This window comes from Carassius gibelio, chromosome A25 (assembly GCF_023724105.1).
Source record: "Carassius gibelio isolate Cgi1373 ecotype wild population from Czech Republic chromosome A25, carGib1.2-hapl.c, whole genome shotgun sequence".
NCBI classification, from domain to species: domain Eukaryota; kingdom Metazoa; phylum Chordata; class Actinopteri; order Cypriniformes; family Cyprinidae; genus Carassius; species Carassius gibelio.
The window spans coordinates 6948467-6970514 of record NC_068395.1 but is presented as its reverse complement, the minus strand read 5'-3'; the positions used below and the strand labels follow the sequence as shown (position 1 = coordinate 6970514).

At 35.2% G+C, this 22048-nt stretch overlaps 1 protein-coding gene across 6 annotated transcripts in view; it reads right to left on the bottom strand.

Annotated features, from left to right (window-relative positions):
- Positions 1 to 3225: 3225 nt before the first annotated feature.
- LOC127946996 (UPF0606 protein KIAA1549L-like) overlaps positions 3226 to 22048 on the bottom strand; it is a 43448-nt gene continuing 24625 nt past the window's right edge. Inside the window, exons 9-23 of one of the 6 annotated variants that reach the window (XM_052543867.1) lie at positions 21560 to 21711; positions 20930 to 21101; positions 19567 to 19727; positions 18957 to 18992; positions 16227 to 16414; positions 11875 to 12002; positions 10870 to 10994; positions 10409 to 10635; positions 9131 to 9260; positions 8123 to 8491; positions 7869 to 7966; positions 6606 to 6745; positions 6190 to 6347; positions 5913 to 5987; positions 3226 to 4981 (exon numbers count right to left, since the gene is read on the bottom strand). In XM_052543867.1, the coding sequence (XP_052399827.1) occupies positions 5958 to 5987; positions 6190 to 6347; positions 6606 to 6745; positions 7869 to 7966; positions 8123 to 8491; positions 9131 to 9260; positions 10409 to 10635; positions 10870 to 10994; positions 11875 to 12002; positions 16227 to 16414; positions 18957 to 18992; positions 19567 to 19727; positions 20930 to 21101; positions 21560 to 21711 (2114 nt within the window). In that variant the 3' untranslated portion in view covers positions 3226 to 4981; positions 5913 to 5957. The remainder of the gene's footprint in view (positions 4982 to 5912; positions 5988 to 6189; positions 6348 to 6605; positions 6746 to 7868; positions 7967 to 8122; positions 8492 to 9130; positions 9261 to 10408; positions 10636 to 10869; positions 10995 to 11874; positions 12003 to 16226; positions 16415 to 18956; positions 18993 to 19566; positions 19728 to 20929; positions 21102 to 21559; positions 21712 to 22048) is intronic. The other 5 variants (XM_052543866.1, XM_052543870.1, XM_052543869.1 and 2 more) reach the window with 5 other exon arrangements.

Here is a 22048-nt window from a genome sequence, read left to right as displayed (position 1 = left end):
ATAATTATAGCCTTGTCTTATTAGTAGATGAGACTTTGATAATGAGTCCTCAGAGAGAAGCCAAATGGAATTGCTTCTGGCCAAACGAGGCAACTATATGAGCTTAGCGCTCCTATCGCTGGTGTAAAAATGGGATGATTACAGTGGAGATGCTGAATGGAGATCAGACAGAAATTACAGAACACCAATACATACAGCCATTCGTGCTCTGCATTTAACCCATCCAAAGTGCACACACACATTAGTGTACACACACCCAGAGCAGTGGGCATCCATTTATGCTGCGGCACCCGTTGAGCAGTTGGGGGTGCGGTGCCTTGCTCAAGGGCACCTCATTCATGGTATTGAGGCCCAAGACTCGAACCCACAACCTTAGGGTTAGGAGTCAAACTCTCTAACCACTAAGCCACGACTGCCCCTTGTTCTGTTTGCTTCCCACTTATGAGACATTCTCGCACCCTGACTCAAGGAAGTACACTTACTCACTGTCCTTGGCATTCAAATCCAAAGCATTGTTTCATTAAGACTGACTCACAAACATTTTGTTAAAACCTAATTTATTTTCTCTCTCAGCGCATCAGGACGTTCATTGACTTGCTTTTTCTACTCGAGCCTAACACTTGAAAATGACTCTCCCAAACAACACCTATGACGGAAACTTTCAAGAGCAGTCTTTTCTTCACTTGTAACACTTTACATAGCACATAATATTTATGGTTGTTGTCATACTTTTTTACTCTGGGGAATATTTATTTATTTTTGAGTTGATGCGGCGTGCGCTTTCCTGAAACGAGAACTTTTTCAGCGTCTCTGGTGGCTACAAACGGAATTGCAGTCTGTTTGTCTTTAGGCCAGACAGAGCGGGGCATATCGACACTGGCTCATGCGTCGCTCTAATTGTATTTCTGACCAATAAAATACATGAGAACTGTTTTTTATTATTCTTTAGTGAATTATTGGTTTTACAGTTCTTATATCAACACTAAAAGAGTTATTAAACAAACAAGTTCAGTTGGTTGTATTAGTGTTCTGTAATAAAATAAATGCAGCCTTCGAATGATGGTGTATATATGAAGGATGTGTAAGTATGTATATACCTATGATCAAATATATGGATTTGATCATGCTAATGGCACAAAAATCATGTACAGCTCTTTTTTTCAGTAGGATGGATGTTATTTTAAGGTTACCTAACTCAGTTCAAGTCACACTCTATGCGAAATCCAAAATTATTTTAGTTCTAGAATATCTGCATTTGCATATCCCATAGCTGCTCAGATGAGTTAAAATTTTTGAAAAACATTTTTTGGCTTTAGAAAATTCTACTGAAAGTAGGGTCTAAAGTGAATAGAGCATCCAAAATAGTGCCGTGTTTATTAAATATTCAAAAGAGCTGTAATAAACCACAGGGAGCACAACAGAGCATGTGCATTGATGCTATGCTTTAAACAGTGTAAAGGGTTTCTGCAATGCAGGAAATACAAGGACAGTGCAAAATGAAGCCGCTTGAGATAAATACACAAATATCCCCCTGGTTTATTTAACTTGTAAACATCTTCGGTTAATAATATCACTGCTTCGCCTACCTACATACTCTTCGTAATCCAAAAGCCACGTGATGCCTCGAGGACCCACATTTTTTATCATTTTTTACTTTCCCAAACTTGTTAAAAATGCACGTTTGCATTCGCATTATAACACTTTATGGCTTTCTTAAATGAGAATCACTTTAGCTTTAACCATATTTAGTTCACTTAAGCTGTGTTTTCTCTCTCTTGGTGGAAATGTAAATCCTCCGAGTGGCTGATACCCTCCTCTCTGATCATTTGCTGAGTGCTGTGCAATTCCCATTTGTTTGCCTTTCAGTGATTGCACATTAATTACTGAAAGAGGCGATTAAACATCTCTTATTACACCAGGCCTCCCAGGCAGTCCACACAAGCTGAGCCAGCAGAGCTTTAAAGGGCTCCAAACGCTTATTTACATCCTAAACAACAGTGCAGTAGGCCAAGCCTAAGGTAAAGTTGCTGCTCTGGCAATGACAATTACAGTAAATTGCATAAGGATATACAAGAATGTACACAACACCCATGTGGAGAAGGGGAAAAAAATATATATCTATATATATAAAATTTATTTTTGACAAAATGTACTTTAAATATATGCTAATTATATGTTGTAAACAGTGAAGCTCAGTTAAAAAAATTTAAATAAAAAAAAAATCCATCTAGTTTCAATATTCATACTATATTTCAAAATGTATTTCAGGGGCAAGAAAATATGTTTCCTGTCATAAAGTCTACGTTTAGGCTGTGTTCTGGCATTATAGGCAATGAACAGGTTTACATCAAATGTGACGTGAACATATTTTCTTGGATTTAAATATATTATAAACACTTATATAAGTTATATTACCTATACCTATTTCCTATATTACCCTCATTACTACTCTTTTTGCAATAGCCGCTAATTATTGCTACCCGAGAAGTGTGTTCTTTGTTCACCATTAAACTTAAACATTGCCAGCCTATATATAGTCATAATGGAAGCCGTCTGGCGTGAATTATGACCAAAACTCCATTTACTCTATGTAGCTTTACCTGCAGTATAAGGAGAGCTGTGATTAGCGCTTTAAATGCTGCCAGACATCTGAGAGACAGAAGCCTCGTCCCTGCAGTGATTGATGGGACTCATGTGGCTCTGAATGGCTTTGCTGTCACAGATAAAGGGCCACAGACCAGATTGAAGTGGACAGGCCAGTGTAACCCCCCGGCAGCATCCTGTGTCGTTAAAGAAACTGACCTCAGTCGGTCTGACAGCCTCCCCTCCCAGCCATTCGACAAGTCAGGCCTATAAAGACACCTGCTTGGCAGACAGAGATGTGAGTGAACGGATCCCCTCGAGGGAAGGGGACAGAAACAAGGTGTGGCACCTTAGTATCCAAAGCAGAAATTACGACTCAAAATGTGCTTAAACTAGAGGTAGGGGACATAATGGATTTTACAAAGTGAATAAAAGCCGCTCCATCAATTGCCAGAAATGATATTGTAGCAAAGGATGTTTTGGTTTCTTTGTAGAATTAAAATAAAGGGGAGTGCTGCCATCTAGTGGACAAGATATGACAAGCTCAGCAAAGCTAGGTTTGCAAGGTTATATGTATTGTTTACAAAAGCTAAAATAACATTAATATGGACAATAAGGGGAAAAAAGACATTAAACACAATATTGAGCAATTTTATCATTTTTTAAATGATCAAATGCTTCTTAGATTTTATTAGATTTGATTCAGTTGTGTAACCCACAAAAATGAGTCCTTCAAGGCGTTAAACCATTATAATGATTATTTTACATAATGCTAAATAAAACAATCAAGAAGAAAAGAAAATAACAAGGAAAAAGTTTAAAGCGAATTATTATTATTTTTTTACAGTGACAAAGGAAAATATGCAGTACATTTGGCAAATACGGAGTTGTTTAGTGTTGTATAAGTAGGGAAAGAATTCAACATCTTATTTGTTATGATGATGTACACATAATGAGTATTACACATAGGTTAACAACAAGGTTTTTATATATATATATATATACATCTGAAGCACAATATTTTACAGTTTTTAGCAGAATGTCCTCCATTGTTGGCCGAAAAAAGGGTGATTCAGTTGATACAAAAATATCAAAAGAAAATGCTTTAAAAATGGAACAAATACATGATAGATATTTGCACATCCCCTGCACCACCGGAAAGGACAAGGTTCATTTTAAACACAAATTAAACAGTAGTGGTATTTGTAATCATTTACATGATACACTATGTAATTTTCCAAATCCGATTATATAGCTTGATTCATTCTGCAAACTAAAAAAAAATAAATAAAAAAAATAATAAAGGTTTGTAAAGTACATCGACAGGTAGTGTCTATTTAATTGGATATTTCTGCCGTGATTAACCTGTTTACAATAGATTTCCATCCTATAACTGCCCAAAGAAAATATGGGACTTTCTTGACATACAAAGCCCTTATGATTCATATGTCCAGACATCATGCATTAAACTCATTCTCTTCAGAACACATGCCAGGTCTTACTTCTGTAACACCGTACTCGCTTAGTTATAGCGAATGTCTTATTAAGATAGTATGCTACAGTTTTAATTCGATTTTATATTATCAATATATTTTAAATCCATTTTCCAGTCAATTTTGGTGTGTAGTGCATATACTGTATATATGTTTTTGTACCTTTTATAAGGCAATAGAATATGTATAGTTATACTCTTTCACTAGTTACAAAACTGCTAGTAAAAATATGAATCCTTCCATCCATTTATCATTTATCAATCTCTTTGTCCAGTAAACCTTTATGGCTATCTTCCCACATCGAACCAATACTCTCATAGCACCTTTCATGCCTTTCATGAACGGTTGTGCATCGTGAAACACTTTAATACAGCATAAACTATGGCATTTTTTAAAAGAAAGACATTTTTTTTGCATTGTGACTACAGTAAATACAGTACAGGATCTCACATCCTTCCAAATGTTCGATTTATTTTACATCATTCATCGTCATCTTCGCTTTTTTACTTAAGTTTCTATAAAAAAATGCATGAATGAGAACAAAAGACACCGATTTTTGGCATTGATGAAGCAAGGAAAGCCCGAGACGGAAACATCGTTTTTTTGTTCATTTTTCGTTATTAGTAACTGGGGTGTTTAAAACGCACATAAAACCACCTGCATTAGATACAACACTTCTAAAATTTGAAAAAGCTTTAAGAAAACACAGTTTTGGCCAGTGAGGCAACCTGTTGTTGTGATGATTTTCCCTCACTGTAGATGTTGGTTAATAAGGGTGCTTAGGCTGGCAGGTGAGTTTGTGGCTTGTGGGTCTGGTTGTCCACTCGGCTGAGCGTCGTGGTCAGCTGGGGCTGCTGAATCTGAAATTTCAAAGTAGACGAGGATTCTTTTAGGTTGTTCAAACCCTGGAAGATACAAACATATAGCAGCTTCTTAAAGGAACAGTGCATCCTCGTGTCATTCCAAACCTATTCCAAAATACAGGTTTGAAACAACATGAGGGTGAGAAAAAACAACAACAACCGAATTATTATTCTTTTTTTTCACATTGCAGAAATATTTGATATACTTTTTTTTTTTTAAAAAGGTTTAAAAAATATATAATGTAAAAACTTTTTTATAACATTAAAAAATTTCATTATTTTTAATTAAATTATGGAATTATTTTGCAATTCTAATTAAATTAAAAAAATATAATTAAATTAACAGTTTAAAAAAAAAAAAATCAATTAAGCTAAATTTTCAGCTTCATTTCTCCAGTCTTAAGTTTTACATGATCCTTCAGAAATCACTCTAATGTTGATTTGCTGATCAATAAACATTTATTATAATTAACAATGTTGAAAAGTTTTTTTTTTTTTTTTTTTTTTTTACTTAATAAATCTGTTGAAACCGTGATACACTACCATTTAAAAGTCTGGTAAGACTGAAAAAAAAATAATAATAAGAAGAAGATGATGAAGAACCATTGTTAACTGAGCACCAATAATAATGGAAAATAACTGAATGCAAATGTGAATGATTTCTGAAGGATCCAGACACTGAAGACTGGAGTAATGCCTTCTGAAAATTATAATTTTAAATCGTAATAATATTACAATTAATATTACTGTTTGTACATAAATGTTTGATTCAATAAATGCTGTCTTGATGAGCATAAGAGATTTTCTCTGAAAAATAAATTCATACATTTCAGTTAAATCAAACAATTGAACATTACTGTAGAGTATACACTTTATTTATTTTTATCATTTTCCAATAATTTAAAAATATTTTCTATTCATAATCAGTTCATGTTGCTGTATAAATGGTTAATAATCTAAAACTCCAAAGTACCCTGGTAAATGTCAGGGTCTGCTCAACATCAGAACGGACTCCAGTTCAGCAGATGGTCTCCAGGTGACACTGGGTCTGTAAGAAATTTGAAAAAGAAAGAAAATGACATTTACATTTAAAAAGACACAAGAAAGACAATCCAGATAAATTAGGTTAGCTGGTGATTCTTTGAAGATAACAAAATAAAAAGGAAATGAGGTCACGATACCAGATGTGTTAGGAGTCACCAGGAAGGGTTAGTCCCGCTGGCCGAGCTGTATATAGAAACAGAGCTTGCCTTTACCGTGTCATTCCACTGATGTGGAAGGTCCTCTGGCTCTGGAGGGTAGGACATCCAGGACGGACTCCGGTAGGAGGAGGATGGAGACAGGACGAAGTAGTCCGAGTAGCCGGGGCGGTTGGCGGATATGGCATATACTGCTGTCATTGGGTTTCCTGCCAAACAATGGAAAACAAATGTTTTTTGACATGTTTGGAAACCAAAAATCACCCAAACTTATTAAAAAAATGAAAATACATGTGCAAAATGCCACAGTATTTCCATTGTACATGTTCAAAAATTGTGGCAATACCAAGATAAAACTTTTTTTTATTTTTAAATAATATTGTATATGGTAATAATAAAAAAAAATCAGGATCTAAACCTAGTGTTCTACTTTGAAACGGATCTGTTTAGCAAGCAGACACACTGACCTGAGTAGCTGGTCATAGACTCGTCGACGGTAACCGCAGGGAAAGGAGCTCGGTTGATTGGCAGGTAGGGGGTGCCATTGTGCTGACTCATCTCTGAGGTCTCAGACACACGAGGCTTCAGACTCATGTCTGGTGTGGAGCTATAACATGAGATGAAGATGTCTTGTTATAATGAGATCAAACCACCAGGGGGCAACGCTGGCCAGCATCGCCTCCGAGCCGCATAACACACCTCAATGCAGTCAGCAGCACTGACAACCATTCAAAGCACCTTAAATATATGCCAGCCACATAAAAACGCTTATATAAATATACATGAGGCTCATCTCAAAAATGCTGGCATGTGATGCTGTAATGCAGTGTTATGTCAGGGAAAAAAGAGCCTCAGATGTTCAAAGACATCAGTTGGAAATGTATTTCTACCATATCAAACCTACAAAGGGCAAAGTGACAGTCAATAATCAGCAGAAAAACTGATGAAGCAGTAAAGAAAAAAGAATTTAAAAAAAAATATATAAATCAATAGATATATTTTTTTTTAAAGATAAATTAATACATTGTAATTATTCATGTGGATAAAGTATTTCTTATTAGATTTTTTAATATTTATATTAAAAAAGTAATCAATAAAAAAATGCAAATAAACAAGCAAACTGTAACGAAATTAAAACAATGAATGTTAATTTCTCATTACAAAATGACTAATAAATGCATTTCTAAATCGTTTAAATTTAGGATCATAAAATCTTAATTTATCTACATGCTAAAAATGTTAATTTTGATTGTTAAGTTAATTTCTAAATTTGAGTTATTTTATTTATTTATTTATTTATTTTTTTTTTTTTTATATGATCACTGACATTTGGTCTGCCATAAAAGGATACATATCATTTGTATCTTTTGGCTAAAGGTATGATAAAAAAAAAAAACACACTAAACCACAACAAAATTAAATGAATGTGAATTTTAAGGTTTCTCTCACCATTTCAGAGAAGTATAAATTTAATTTAAAAGACTCCATATATCTATATTATTAAAATAAATAATAAATATATATATATATATATGTAGCGACAATGTGTACAAATTCTATACATACATGATATATTATATATTACATTAAGTTTAGTTATTTTAATTGATGTTGTGGTTGATTTTGTAGCATGCACTTAATGCTATCAATATATAATATAATATAATATAATATAATATAATGCAAGATCCAAATAAGAGTGTGAATGTGTATTTTAAGGTTTCTCTTACCATCTTAGCGAATTTCCTAGTGGTGCTCCGCCTCTTGGAGGGATGAGGGGTGGCGGGGAACCCAAACCCATATCAGGCAGCTGGGTAAACCTGAATCCCTGCAAAGCCAAGCACAACCACCAAATGAACTTCTGAAAACAAATATGATATCATATATCAACATATCACCCTATATGCTCAAGCTGTTTTCCCAAAATCAATAGAAACAATCAAATTAACTGTAAACATCAGTGGTGTTGAAGAATGACACTCACTGGTTTGGGGAGGCTACACTGGTGGAAATCCAGCCCAAAGGAGGAGCCGCGCTGTAGAGCTCCGTTGGGATGGTTCATCGTCCCAGGTGCGCTGGTAACTCCATCCAGGTAAGGGCTACTGTGGCTGGGGTTGTACGGACTGTGAGGGAGGTGGTTATGGTGGTGGTGGTTGCCCGGGTTTGGCTCGGCAGAGGCCAAACCAAAAGCGTTGTCCAAGAGGAGGTGCATCTGCTGCCTCACTTCATCGATGGAGGGCTGCGAGCTCAAGGTGGACGAGTCCGAGTGACCTTTGACCTGGTGACCACCGCCGAAACCCAAGGAACTCAGGAGACGGTCCACATCGGTCTCTTCAAATGGCTCGGGCTCACCCTAAGGTTGGTTCAGTGATGAGACTTCTTAAGTTTTATAACTGTTTTCTATTGATTCATAAATTATTTAGTTGACTCATTGAAATTATTTTTTTAAATGATTACAGTCACACTTGGTCCCCGATGAAAGAATAAGTATAATATTCAATTTATATATATATATATATATATATATATATATATATATATATATATATATATATATATAAAATACATTTTATTCATAGAAACACGATCAATATATAATATAACCTATGCATGATCTGAATACGAGTATAATGACTTTTACCGAACAGGAGTACTAATGCTCAGCACAATCACAGCTATTCTGATATTGAATTTCCAATCTAAATGATTTAAAATGCCATTATTATATTTACGTGTAATGAGATTCGGCTCTGTTTCATGATGACGTGGTCAAAGTGCAGGGTTTGCTCACCAAAGCTCTCTACTCTCAGAAACTGTACTTAAAGTTAGAGCTAAAGCTAATCGCCTTCATTTAAGCCTCAAGGCAGACTTCTCAAGAATCTCTGCCGGCTTCCTGAAGTGTGAATGACATGCGCTGCATGGAAAGACTACAGCAGAAGACTTTATAGCAGGGATTTGGGATCCCATGATGCAAGAGGCTGGCAGCGCTTACATCGTAGCCGCTGTTAGGGATGCCCCTCCTAGATCTCTCCCTCATGACCAGCATGTCCATCTCTGTCTCTACAGGGCTCGGGGTGTTCAGAGACTGCCTGCTCCAGTATGAAGGTTCCCTGTGGGAGTCACTGTTGAAAGAATGGTTGAAAAGTTCAGTATTATCTCATGAACCAACTTGGTTATTGAAGTAATGTTTAATTTTACACTGTGATTTATTTTTATTCCTATACACCCTGAGATTTCCAAACACCAGAGAAGAGCAGTTCAGCTCATTAAAGAGCTCTTTATTCATGCCATAGGGAGAGTTTACTAAGAATGAATAGTGTTGTTTGTTATTTTAGCACACGATTTAATAAAAGGAATTATGCAAAGGCACAAACATTGTAGAAAAACGTAAAAATACACTACTTTAAAAATATGGAATCTTCAGAGTCTTTTTTTTTTTTAAAGGACGGAATACTTTAATTCGCCAATGATGTATTAAATTGATCAAAAGTTACAATAAAGACATTTAATGTTACGAAAAAAAAAAATTCGAAAAAAAAAAGTATATATATATATATATATATATATATATATATATATATATATATATTTTTTTTTTTTTTTTTTTTTACTTTTTTAACTGAAAAAAAAGATCACAAAAATATTTAGCAGCACAGCTGTTTTTAACATTAATAACAATACAGTAATATAAATATTTCTTCTTGAGCAGCAAATCTGCATAAAATAATGATTTGAAGGAGTAATGTAATGATGCTGAAAATTCAACTGCATCACGGGAAATAAATTACATTTTAAAATATATTCAAATAGAAAAGCGTTATTGTAAATTCTTCATGAATTGAAATTTCACAATATTGCTTTTTTTTTTTACTATATTTATAATCAAATAAATGCAGCCTTGGTAAGCATAAGAAACTTCTTTCAAAAACAAAAAAAAATTATTAGTCAAAATATATATATTATTTTTCATAAAATAAAAACAAAGTACGCAAAATTTATTTAGCGGCATTTTAAATTATTATTAAATAATTGCTTATATTAACTTATGTTTTAATGAACCCTGTGTAAATAACACTATAAACAATATTATGTTATATTATAGCAAAAGTGTCTTATCTGTTCAGTAAATGTGCCTCATGATTTTATCACATATGAATCAATCCCACCTTTCTTTTGCCTTTTTTTATTCTGTATCTAGGAAAATCGAATTGGGGTTATTTTCTCAACATATTTTGGGATGATCAATAGGAGGGATTTAATCTCTGACTACCTCCTGCGGTACTTTACGTAAGTGGAGGGTTTCCTGTCCTCCTTCGGCCCCCTCAGATCTTCCAGGTCCAGGGAAGCATTCTCATGCCTCATCCGGTCTCGATGGCTGTACATGTGACCACTGCTACCAGTGACCGGCCCGTCACTGTACCCTTTCCTTTTAGCTTTTAACCTCAGCTTATTCCGGTAATGCTCGATGTCCGACTTCTGCTTCAGCCCAATGTTGACCTGCAGGTGGAAATCGGAGGTTATTTATTTACACCAATTTAGTGCTCCTCGGCTGATAGTGTGTGTGTCTAAACAGAATCTTGTTTTTGCTGATCTACAGGAATATTTTGTGGAACAGATTCTGTGTGGTGCCCAGTAAGCTGACAAGCACTCAAAACAGGTCAAAATAAATCACAGATAAAAGCCTCCTAATGAGGTGGCCCTGGCCTCTCTCCACAGAGACAGCAAGCTCACCTCTCCGTTCATGATGACAGAGTCTTGGCTGTGATTGGAGGAGTCGGGATAGGAATAGTTGAGTGGGGCGGCCATAGGCTTGATGGTGATGAGGCGTAGAGAGCCAGTTAGAGAGTCATAATGGTCTGCAAACAGACACAGGAGACTTGTGCAGTCATAAAATTACAGTAGGATGGTAAAAAGAGCATCAGCAAAGAGAAGCTGTAAATACTCAAAAACAGAGTCTGACACTAGACACTGATGCACAATATACTGAGCAATCACTTATTTATGGTTTTGGGGGTTTAATGGTGTGTGGGATATTTTAGATGGCAAAGCTGTGTATAAAAAAAATCTGTATGAGAATAATATTACTGTATCATTGTTTTAAGACTTTCAATACCCTCATAATACATTTATGAGAACTAAATACTTATATAAACTTGTTACAGATCCAGTTACAGAAATGATATTTCTTAACATTATATTATAGTGTTTAAACAGATTTTTTTTTCCCCCAAAATAAAACCAGTTTTTTTGTGTTCAGTAAAAATATTTATTGTAACACTTATTATAAATATAAATCATTTATTTTTTTTTTATTACATTTTCTTACATCAGTGGCAAGACTTTTCAATTTTAGCAAAAATCTAACAAAATTTAGTATTAATATAATATCATATAATATAATCTCTATGCAAAAGCACAAACATTTAAAAAAATAAATATATATATATATATATAAAGAAATAACACATTTATCCAGCAAGCATGCATTCAATTGATCAAAGTGATAATAAGTAAATAATTAAATAATTTATAATGTTTATAAATATTTATATTAAATTTAATGTTTTTTAATTATATAAAACAAATAAAATTATAAAATTAAAAATGTAAAAAAAAAAATTAAAAAGACTGATTAACTAGATCCAGCATTCTTGATTGTATTTATGGTTTTCATAAATAAGTTGTGATCCTAAGGAATGTGAATTGCGCTGCTCCTTTAATTTCTGTCTTTCTCACCATTTCTTGTGTGCTGCTCTTCTTTGGGTGCTTTCTGTGCCGTTGATCTCAGAGCTGTGGAGCTTCTACCCGTGTTCAGTTTCCCCGATTCATTGCTTGAAACTGAGCCGTCCTCGCTTGGCAACCTGCTGCGGGTAACCATGGCAACAGAAGGCAATGGTTAGTTTGCTGCATGCAGTATCATGCAGGGTTAACAGTTGCCTTGCAGGGTCCTCTGGCCTCAGTTAACCTGCGTTAAATTGCATTGGTGTCATTGAGCTACATCACCATAGGGTGAGCATCTACTCCTCATGTTTTGTGCCATTAAAACAAATGTTCAACAACAGAATAAATCCTGCTCTGGAACAAAAACCACAATGAGCACAGACCATCATATCAGAATGCGCATCATGTGCTGGCGAGAATCTAACACATCAATACTGGAAAGATCGTTGGCAAGCATATCACATTCAAACTGACTTGCTTGGATGAAGGAAATCTACAGACAATTGTTTATGGCATATAACTAAGTATTGTGCAGAAACTAAACAAGTCCCAAAAGACCCATATCTTGAAATAATGTTCCATTGACATTCAGTATAACAGATGTATTTATGTTAAAATGGAACAATGTACTTATTCTAACATGTAGTTCTTAAAATATATAAAAGGAAAAAGAGATCATCTTAAATTGTTTTATATTTTAAACAATTAAAATGGGTAAAATCTAGTGGTTTGAATGATACTGGCAAAGATTGGTAAAGTTGGTTTAAAATTATAATTAATCAGTATTTGGGGGCTGAACTATGATCCTTAAATATAGTTTTTTTGTTGTTGTTGTTTATTTTTTCTAAATATGCTTGACAAAATATTTTGGTATATGAACTATTGTTACACTACAAAATCTTTTAGTGGGTGTCTTCTGTAAATCATGGTAAAATGCATAATAGCTTTATTTTATTATTTTATTGTTTAATACGACATAATCTAGTATAGAGAGAAAAAAATTTATCTGAGCTGTATTAAACTTTTATTGTTTTGATGCTTGAAAATTACCTCTGTCCCATAGATGGATATGTATGTATACACACATACACATTACATTTGTGCTTAAATTGATTCATAACCTTGGCAAATATGATCAAAGATGGTTGTGAAAATAAATCTGCATTAAAAAAAAATTAATAGAATATTGTTTGGGAGGGTTTCAAGAGAAAACTAGAACATATTTATTTGCTAGACACGGCTGGACCTTATATACGTGACTGGGTTTTAATGGTCAGATGAAACTACAAAAGAAAGCTTTTTTTTAGCAACACATAGGGATATAATGGAATATACTGCTGGATCTTTAAGGTTGTGGGCTAATTATTATCTTATTCAGATAGATGGCATAATGGATCTATCAAATACCAGTGAATAAAAAATTAAAAACTGACTGTCCATGCTAGAAATCTTGTAATGGGCCATGGTTAGATCTTCCCTGAGCTGAATCCTATAGAAAATGAGTGTGATGAACTGAAGAAGAGGAACATCAACATGCAGCTGGAAATCTGAAGGATTTGGAGTGATTCTGTATGAAGGAATGGTCTCCGATCTCTTGTCAGATGTTCTCCAAACTAATCAGGCATTATAGGTGAAGACTCAGAGCTGTTCTCTTGGCTAAAGGATGTTGCTAAAAGTATTGAATAAAAGGGTATGATTAATTGTGATCAATGTGTATAAGAGAAAAAAATGTTATTTCATATTGAGCTTTCTCTCCCATTTTAATTTCTTAATCTCCAACGAAATTTTAGATTTTAGTAAATTTTTTTAATAAAATATCTAAAGGATTGATAATACAGATTCATTTTCACAGCCTTCTTTGATAATGTTTAACAAGGGTATGAATACTTTTGAGCACAACTGTATATATGTATGAACAAGACACATGAACAAAATGACACTTGACGGAATCAGGGAAACACATGACAAGTCAGGAACCAAGACAAGAAAATACAGAAACTCAAACACCAGCGTGACATACATTTATATTCATATATGTATTCATGTCCGAAATCATAATCAGTCCACCATTTTCTCAATAAATCTGTTTTTCTCAATCAAGTGAGCTCAAGATGGGGTTCTACACTGATTTTATTCTTTAATTTTAGATTATAACATCCGTAAAGCTCAAGGAACCATAAAAGCAATTACCTATAAAGAACAGAAACAAGGACTATTTCACTTTCGCATCAAAATTCAAAACCCAAAGTTCCAGTCTAAACCCATCACTCTCTAAGAAGAAGGTAATAAAGCACGGTCAACAAAATCTGAATATTTCATTAAATCTGCTAATCATTTAGGCATGCCACGAACCCGCGCGCACGAACCCACGCACCTGTCTTCTAGGTCTGACACAGTCGGGCAGAAGCTGCCTATGGGCACACTGAATCATGCATAATTCTGTAGCTGTGAGTGTACTAAGCTTCCCTGCATCTCTGTCTGTCTCTGCCAGGTTTAAATGCTCGTGTATTTACCGTATTTGCTTTTCCAAATAATTATTTCCCCAGCCCTGCTCTCTGCAGGCTCATTTCCTTTAAATCGAGCCACTCAGGAGAGATAACAAAAGGCAGAATACATTTGTATTCCGACTAATAAGCGCGGATGCTAATAGAGAAAGAGCGAGAGAAAGGCGAAACAATGAGAGGGAGAGGAAAGAGAGGAGAAATGCTAAGCCACAGTGCAACCATTTGAAGGATCAGTGCTTTTTGCTCTGTCACACTGCCCCACGCACGACATAAAGCCATATTTATGATCCCACGGCCCCCAGAGAGTGGTTAAGTAACCCAGAGATATGGGAGATGCCGGGTGGTGAGTTTTAATGACCTTGGAGAGCTGAACGCTGATACATTTCCTACCATCTTTTTATTTGCATTCTTTGTGAAGAAAGAAAAGACATTTCTCTAAAGCAATGTGGATAAAAAAATAACACTTAAAAATTAATCTGAAGAATCAAGTGCTTTAAATCTAGTGAGAACTGTATGATTTGATCTGCCCTTTAGATATTTTGCTTGCTTGATACGACCCTGGTGAGATGCATACTAGTCTTAATATATATGATATACATAATAGTTATGATTGGTCTCAAATAAACAGCACTGACTGGCCATTTTGCATTATTTGTTCATAATCCCATTTTGAAATTTCATAGCACAGTTGAAATATGATAAAAATATAAACCCAAGCATGTAATTATGCTAAATTCAGTAATACTATGTTTTTTTTTTAAATTAATTTCAAAAATTATTATAATTTTTATTATTACTATTATTTTACAAAACTTTTCATCATGGGGCGAAAGTGGGCATTTGACAACTGTTTATTTATTCAGGTCATTTTGGTCAATCATAGTGTGAAGGCAATAATTCTCTTAAAATTCCACAATATATTCTCCAAATATATTAAAATTAAAACATTTAAAATTACATAAAGTTTTAAATTCTACAATCAATTCTATATTACCATTCAAAAGCGTCTGTAAGTTTTTTTGTTGTTGTTGTTTTAAAGTAATTGGAGTAATAATGCTGAAAATAAAGCTTTGACATCAAAAAAATAAATTATAATTTTAAACATGCTGAAATCGTTAACCATTCTTTTAAACTGTAATAATATTTAATTATTTTATAATATAACTGTAATAATATTACATTATTTTGTGTATTTTAGATAAAATAAATAAAAGACTTCTTTCAAAAACTCTTTCCAAAAAAATATTGATTTGCTTAGGATTAATTAAAAGATTTTCTATAGATTGACATTATTACATGATTAGCATTTTAAAGATTGACTCTAAGGGATTAGATAACAGAAAAGGGCAATTTGAGTTTGCACAATTACTTACCCATTACAGATATGCATGCATGAAAATAAAAAAGATCAGAGGGCAAAATCACGACCAAAATCATACAGTGTGCAGATGTTGGCACTGGTGATTTGTGGATGCATGTCATGTCTGTCTGTCTTGATTTTGTTTCTGAAAATACGTCAAGAGAACAAATGTCTTTGCTCTTAAGCACAGTGTGTTCTTCCCTTCACGGTTCTCAATTCCTCTGCTGCACCTTAAAGTCAAGAGCTCAATCCGCTCTATGGTAATTATATGTCATACTTGAGGTGTACTTGATTTTACAGTGGAAGGAGATAAGAAATGCAACGGAAATAGAACAGTGCAGTCATATCGGGTTGGATGGCTTTTAAAAGATTGATGCTCAGGCTTTAAAGGCTTTAGTGTTGTATAGAGAGTTGAGTGACATATACTATCATATTAGCTTATTCCATTTGGTACACCTAAAAATATGCACATACTTCCTTTGTTCTATAATAAAAGCACTCACCTGAGATGCATCTCTGTTGACTGAGGTCTTTTTGAGGCTGTACCATCTTGTAACACCGCCACCCTGTCTTGTGTAAGAGGGGCGTCCCGTACCGGGAGGGACAGGACAAGTGGTTCCTTGGTGACAGGGAGAGTTTCCTCACCTGGCTGGCCCATGTGCTGCTTGGCGTAGTCGAAACCCTGCACGGGCTGGATGGGAAAAGATGCACCATGAATGGGGGGGTTATTCAATGCTGACATTGGACATTTTATTTTAATTAGCAAAGGAATGCTGGCCATCCTCATTTATACAGTGGCTGAAGGTGCTTTGAGTCTAACTATATTTCATGGAGTCCGCATGCAATGCAGTATAAGTTGCCATGGGATATTTAATATGATAGAGCTATGGAAACCCTTGTTTTAATGAATTATGGATCAGTCTCCTGCAGAACTGGACGCATGGAGGCAGAGTGCCTGTTGGAACTAAAAAAAAAAATTATTTTGATTGAAATTGTATTATATATTTATATTAATTTGTATTATTCATATTTATTATTCATATATATATATATATATATATATATATATATATATATATTTGTATAATTTATATTATAAATAAATTGTATATATGATTGATTCTAAATTAATAAATTAAACGACATTACATTTTAACATCAGCATTTTTATATTTATTGTGAATTACTAGCTAAAATGTTTTGATGACACCAAAAATAAATGGTAAAATTTCTGGGAAAATCAGTATTTTAGTATCATCTTCCTGAGTGTTCTCTATTGGTCATTGACCTTGGATGAGGTCAGATTCCACTGAACTATAATTCACTCATGCTCTATCTGATTGTATATGAGATGAGCTGGAGTCTTTCACTGGCTGACGTGGGTAGTGACAGTCCACAAACCCCATATATAGATCTTCTTTTAATCCAAGTTCAAATTGATTTAAGCATTGAATCCAGGTTGTAAGTCTTACAAGCTAGCTTTCTCTGCAAGCTAGAGAAACACATCAAGACTGCTCAAACACATCGACAGGTTGAAGCAAAAAGCATGCAAGCGGACACACATGCAATTGATCACGTCTAAGCCTGACAAATGGCCAGTGTCAGTATCTCAAATCCTTATATGACTTTATTCTCATTCTGATCATCCAGTGAACATTCACACATCTTCTCTTATTCCCTTACGCTAACATGGGAAGCTCTTGCATGAAACCGGAACGCTTTATACACTAATCCACAAATTACCGCGCATAAGCAAAATCATGTCCCTGAAAGGATGTCTTAATTGGATGAAGCAGGGAATGTTTTCAGATCAGAGAATATGGCTAAGAGGGAGCGCGATCAAAGAGATGATAATCATAATCACAATTGATTTGCATATTGTTTTACTCCATTACTGAAAACAATACAGTTCACTCAAAAAATACTGTCATTATTTACTCACCCTCATGCTTCATACTCATATGACTTAAGTTTTTCGATGGAACACAAAAACAGAAGTTTAGCAGAATGTTGAAGCTGCTCTTTAACACACAATTAAAGTGGATGGTGATCATGTGCTGTCAAGCTCAAAAAAGGACAAAAAGTCCTATAAAACATCATAAAAGCTGTTTTTATACATGGTGCATGACATTCCATGTCTTTTGAAGTCATTTGATAACTTTGCTTGAGGCCCAAACTAAGTTGTTATTCATTGAACATTTTGCTCGACAGTTTTGGTCACATTTCATTTCCACTGCACAGAAAGAGCAGCTTACACATTCTGCGAAATATTTGCATTCTACACAACAAAGAAACTATTTTGCTCACCAAGGATGCATTTATTTGATCAAATATACAGTAAAAACAGTACAATTGTGAAATATTGAAATATTATACAATTTAAAATAACTGTGTTCTATTTGAATATATTTCGAAATGCAATCTATTCTTGTGATGACAAAGCTGAATTTTCAGCAACCATTACTCCAGTCTTCAGTGTCACATGATCCTTCAGGAATCATTCTATACTGATTTGCTTCTCAAGAAATATTTATTATTATCATCATTGCTGGAAAAAGTTTACTTTTTTTTTTTTTTTTTGCAGAAACTGAGATACATTTTTCAAGGATTCTTTGAGAAATAAAAAAATTACAATAATATTTGTAACTGTAAATGTCTATATTGTCAGTTTAAATCAATTTAATGCATTCTTGCTGAATAAAAGTATAAATTTATTTGGGGGAAAATCATAACCTCTATGATTTACTATGATTACATCCCTCTACACATGAACACATTTAGCTGATCCTATTGCTTCTTCCTGTTGGATCCCTTAATATATCCCGTTTTAGATTAAAATACTTTTGCAATCTATTTAAACTTCACCTAAACATATATACATATATGTAACCTTGATGTATCGCTCTGCTTGGGTTGGCCTAATTTCTTAACCTGCATTTGAAAGCCTCATAGTCAAAAGAAATCATAATAACAGTCATAATATGGAAATAAACCTCCCTGTTCTGTTATTAGTCATCGTCCTGCAATCTCAAATAGAGGTACAAGAAAGACGATATTTCTGCTGAGATATCCTCAGTGCACTAGATCTTACTGAACAGTTCATCGATTACACGGAGGACAGCTAATTCTGTTTCCCCTTCGCCCTGCGGACTGATCTCCTACAAGCACTGTCAACAAGAAGGATGTCTGGACTATAAACATGCAGCTAAGCACCAAGCACAAGCCAGAAATACCTGGTGGTGATAACTCCCATCTCTTCGATACGAGGTCTGGACAGGAAAAGCAGTGAAGACACAATTGGAGGGATATTTATTGGGGGGGAGGAGTTAAAGTGAAATTTGTCATTCCAAGGTTTGAAACAGCATGTGGTGACACTGTCAAGTGTTTGGGGAGCAGGCCACCATTTCAAAAGGTCATGCCCAGCAACATATTCAGATGTAAAATAAAATGATTTTGTGAATGGTACAAAGGAAATCAGGATTTTTTAGGCCTATTAGTTGTCGAAATGAGATGAAATCATCGTTATGATAAAACAATGGGTCTCCTGATTTATTAATATTGCAAAGAAAATAAAAACTTTTTTTTCCAGAGAAGTATCTACCATAAATGTAAATAATTATCATTTTACCCTTGTCAGTCAGAATGTTAATATTGATGTATCTCTATTTCAATTGTTAGTGAATGACACCCATTGTCACTGGACTTCCATATAAAGTTATGCTTAATATTAAATGGATTTATTAATATGCTGCTGACGTAGCCGTCTCCGTTTGGACAAGACAGTGATGTGTTTATTTGAAGGATGAAGGATGTGTTTATTATTCGTGGTTTGGAAGAGCCTACCTTGGTGCGGGGATGAAAATTGCGAAACGCGCTGGTTTTGAATACAGTTCGGTTTCTCCTGCATATGATGGCAACCGCCATAACCACCACAACCATCACCAGCGATACAGGTATCAGGACCGCCAGTGTCCAGAGGTTACTAGGCAGACTCTTCACCACCGCTGTTTACACACAAACACAAACATAGATTGGAAATCAATAGACTCATCGACAATGCTTACACATGATTTCCACCACTTGCATCCCCAGCACACTCTCTTACAGTAATGCAACTCCCCTCTGTCTCCTACTGTGTGGTTAGTTCCTAATGAGCTGAATCTGTCTTTCCGCTGTAGCTCTTATCTGGGAGATTAAACCCCCACTGGTGGGTCTGATTCTGTATTATTTATACAAAACTGGGGGTTTGCACGTCTCCGAACTGGGCTCGACGAGAGCGCAGTAAACTTGTGTAAACTCTCTACACCCAAATCCCCATGTGCTTTCTCTATCACGGTGTGAGATAGCTATAGACCTTATTTGAAAAAGTAAGTCAACATTAGGAAAAATAAGTCAGCATTTGAAAAAATAAGTCAGCCGTGGTATCAGTCGCAGTTGATTTTATACTTTTGTTAGTTTGTCCTGTCTTTAGTTATGTCCCTACAATCAGTTTCACCAGAGACAAATTGCTGGACATTCGGCAGTGCACACCACCTGATATTTCACAGGTTTTATTGATTATTCAGACGTTTTGCTGGACACTGTAGTTAGGGGAGCAGTGGCGCTGGTCAGACGTTTCAGGACACGCAGACGGGGGAAGAGAGCGGGCGCACTCGTGAAACTCAGACAGTGTGGATAACGAACACTGATGCCTAGCATCCATCTGGTGAATCTCCGCTCTCTACCCAACAAAACGGATGAACTCCTGATTTCCCAGACAAATAAGGATTTTTCAATCTCTCTTTGAACTGTTGCCATCTAGTCAACGCTACAGAGCTCTGAGCATCAGAACGACCAGACGCAGGAACAGTTTCTTCCCTCGGGCAATCCATCTCATGAAAATTTAACAATAAACGTGGAGCACACACTATTTATACACTTATACACTTATTTATTTAACACACATACTTAGCCTACATTTCAATTTGCACATAATACACATGTACATACAACTCTCTATTGTTATATATCTATACATTCAATTATCAATTTGTATATTTTTATTCCTTATTTACTTGTTAGTTACATGTGAGTGTAGCAAAATCTGATGCTAAGGTCACAAACGCCTTTCTTTCTGTCAATTTTTTTTTCTGTATATAAAATCTAAATGATGGTTTGAAAATAAACTGGGCTATAGGGTAGATATGATAGTGAATTATATACTTACGCTCTGCTTGAACTTGGACGAAGTAGCCCAGAGTGAGAGCCATGGTCTGAGAGTCCACCGTGTTGAGGGTCTTAGCTGCAGCAGTGCCAGTCATGGGAGAGCCATCTACTTGTGTGTAGTAAGTCATTTCAGCTGGGTTCTTAGGACCAGACAGTCTTCGGATGCTGACCATCTGTATGAGGAAAACACTCATGAGTTCATGTTTGATGTTTCCAATACAAACTTTAGAAATTCTAAACCCCATACTGAATCAGGCATGAGGGCAATTTTTATGTTTTAAATGGGCCATGCTCTACACATTTTTTCACTTGAATTCCATGTAGAATTGTAGAAAACAGATGTCTAGACGCAAATGACGTCTTTATGATTGGCTAACCTCTTTGCAATCAAAACGAGTAACATACTCCGCATCCACCGTTTTAATGAATAAATAAGCTTTTATCACAGTATGTTGCAAACCATGTACATATTTTGCCACTTGCTAATTAGTTGCATTGGGGGCGGGGCTCACTCTAGTCTAAAGCATTTGATTGGTCAAAAACCTGTGTAGTGCAGGATGAGTCATCAACATTTTTGGTCTGTTTCTCAGGACAAGAAAAACTACAGGCAAAGAAGAAATTGATGGCACACCTGGACAGTGTAATCACCTACAGTCGTAGCTCTCCTGAAGCGGAGGCCACGTCGACTGGCAACCAGAAAGAGCTCCGCCAGGCGCTGCTCCATTAGACTAGCAAAGCTCTGATAACTCCCCTCAAGAGAAGAGCTGTCAACGTCCTGAATTACTGGGGAGACAGAGAGAGATGAAGCAAGGTGACAAAGAGAACATACCTTTCCTACACTTGAAGTCAAAAAAAAAAAAATGCAATTACTATAGAATTGACCTTGGTAAAAGGATTTGTTCTCCTGACAGTGATAAATAGGGATGAACGGGGGAAAGAAAGGGGAGGGAGAGCTAGCTATAGCAACAGAGAGAACATTGGGTGCAAGAACTTAGAGCTAGAAATAGCTTTTTCACACTCAATATTCTAATCCAATGCGATCTCAAATCAGTTGATGGAGGAAGCTAAATAATGCATCAATAGCACTCCTTAGAGAAGAAGGCTTTCTGGGTTTAAAAGA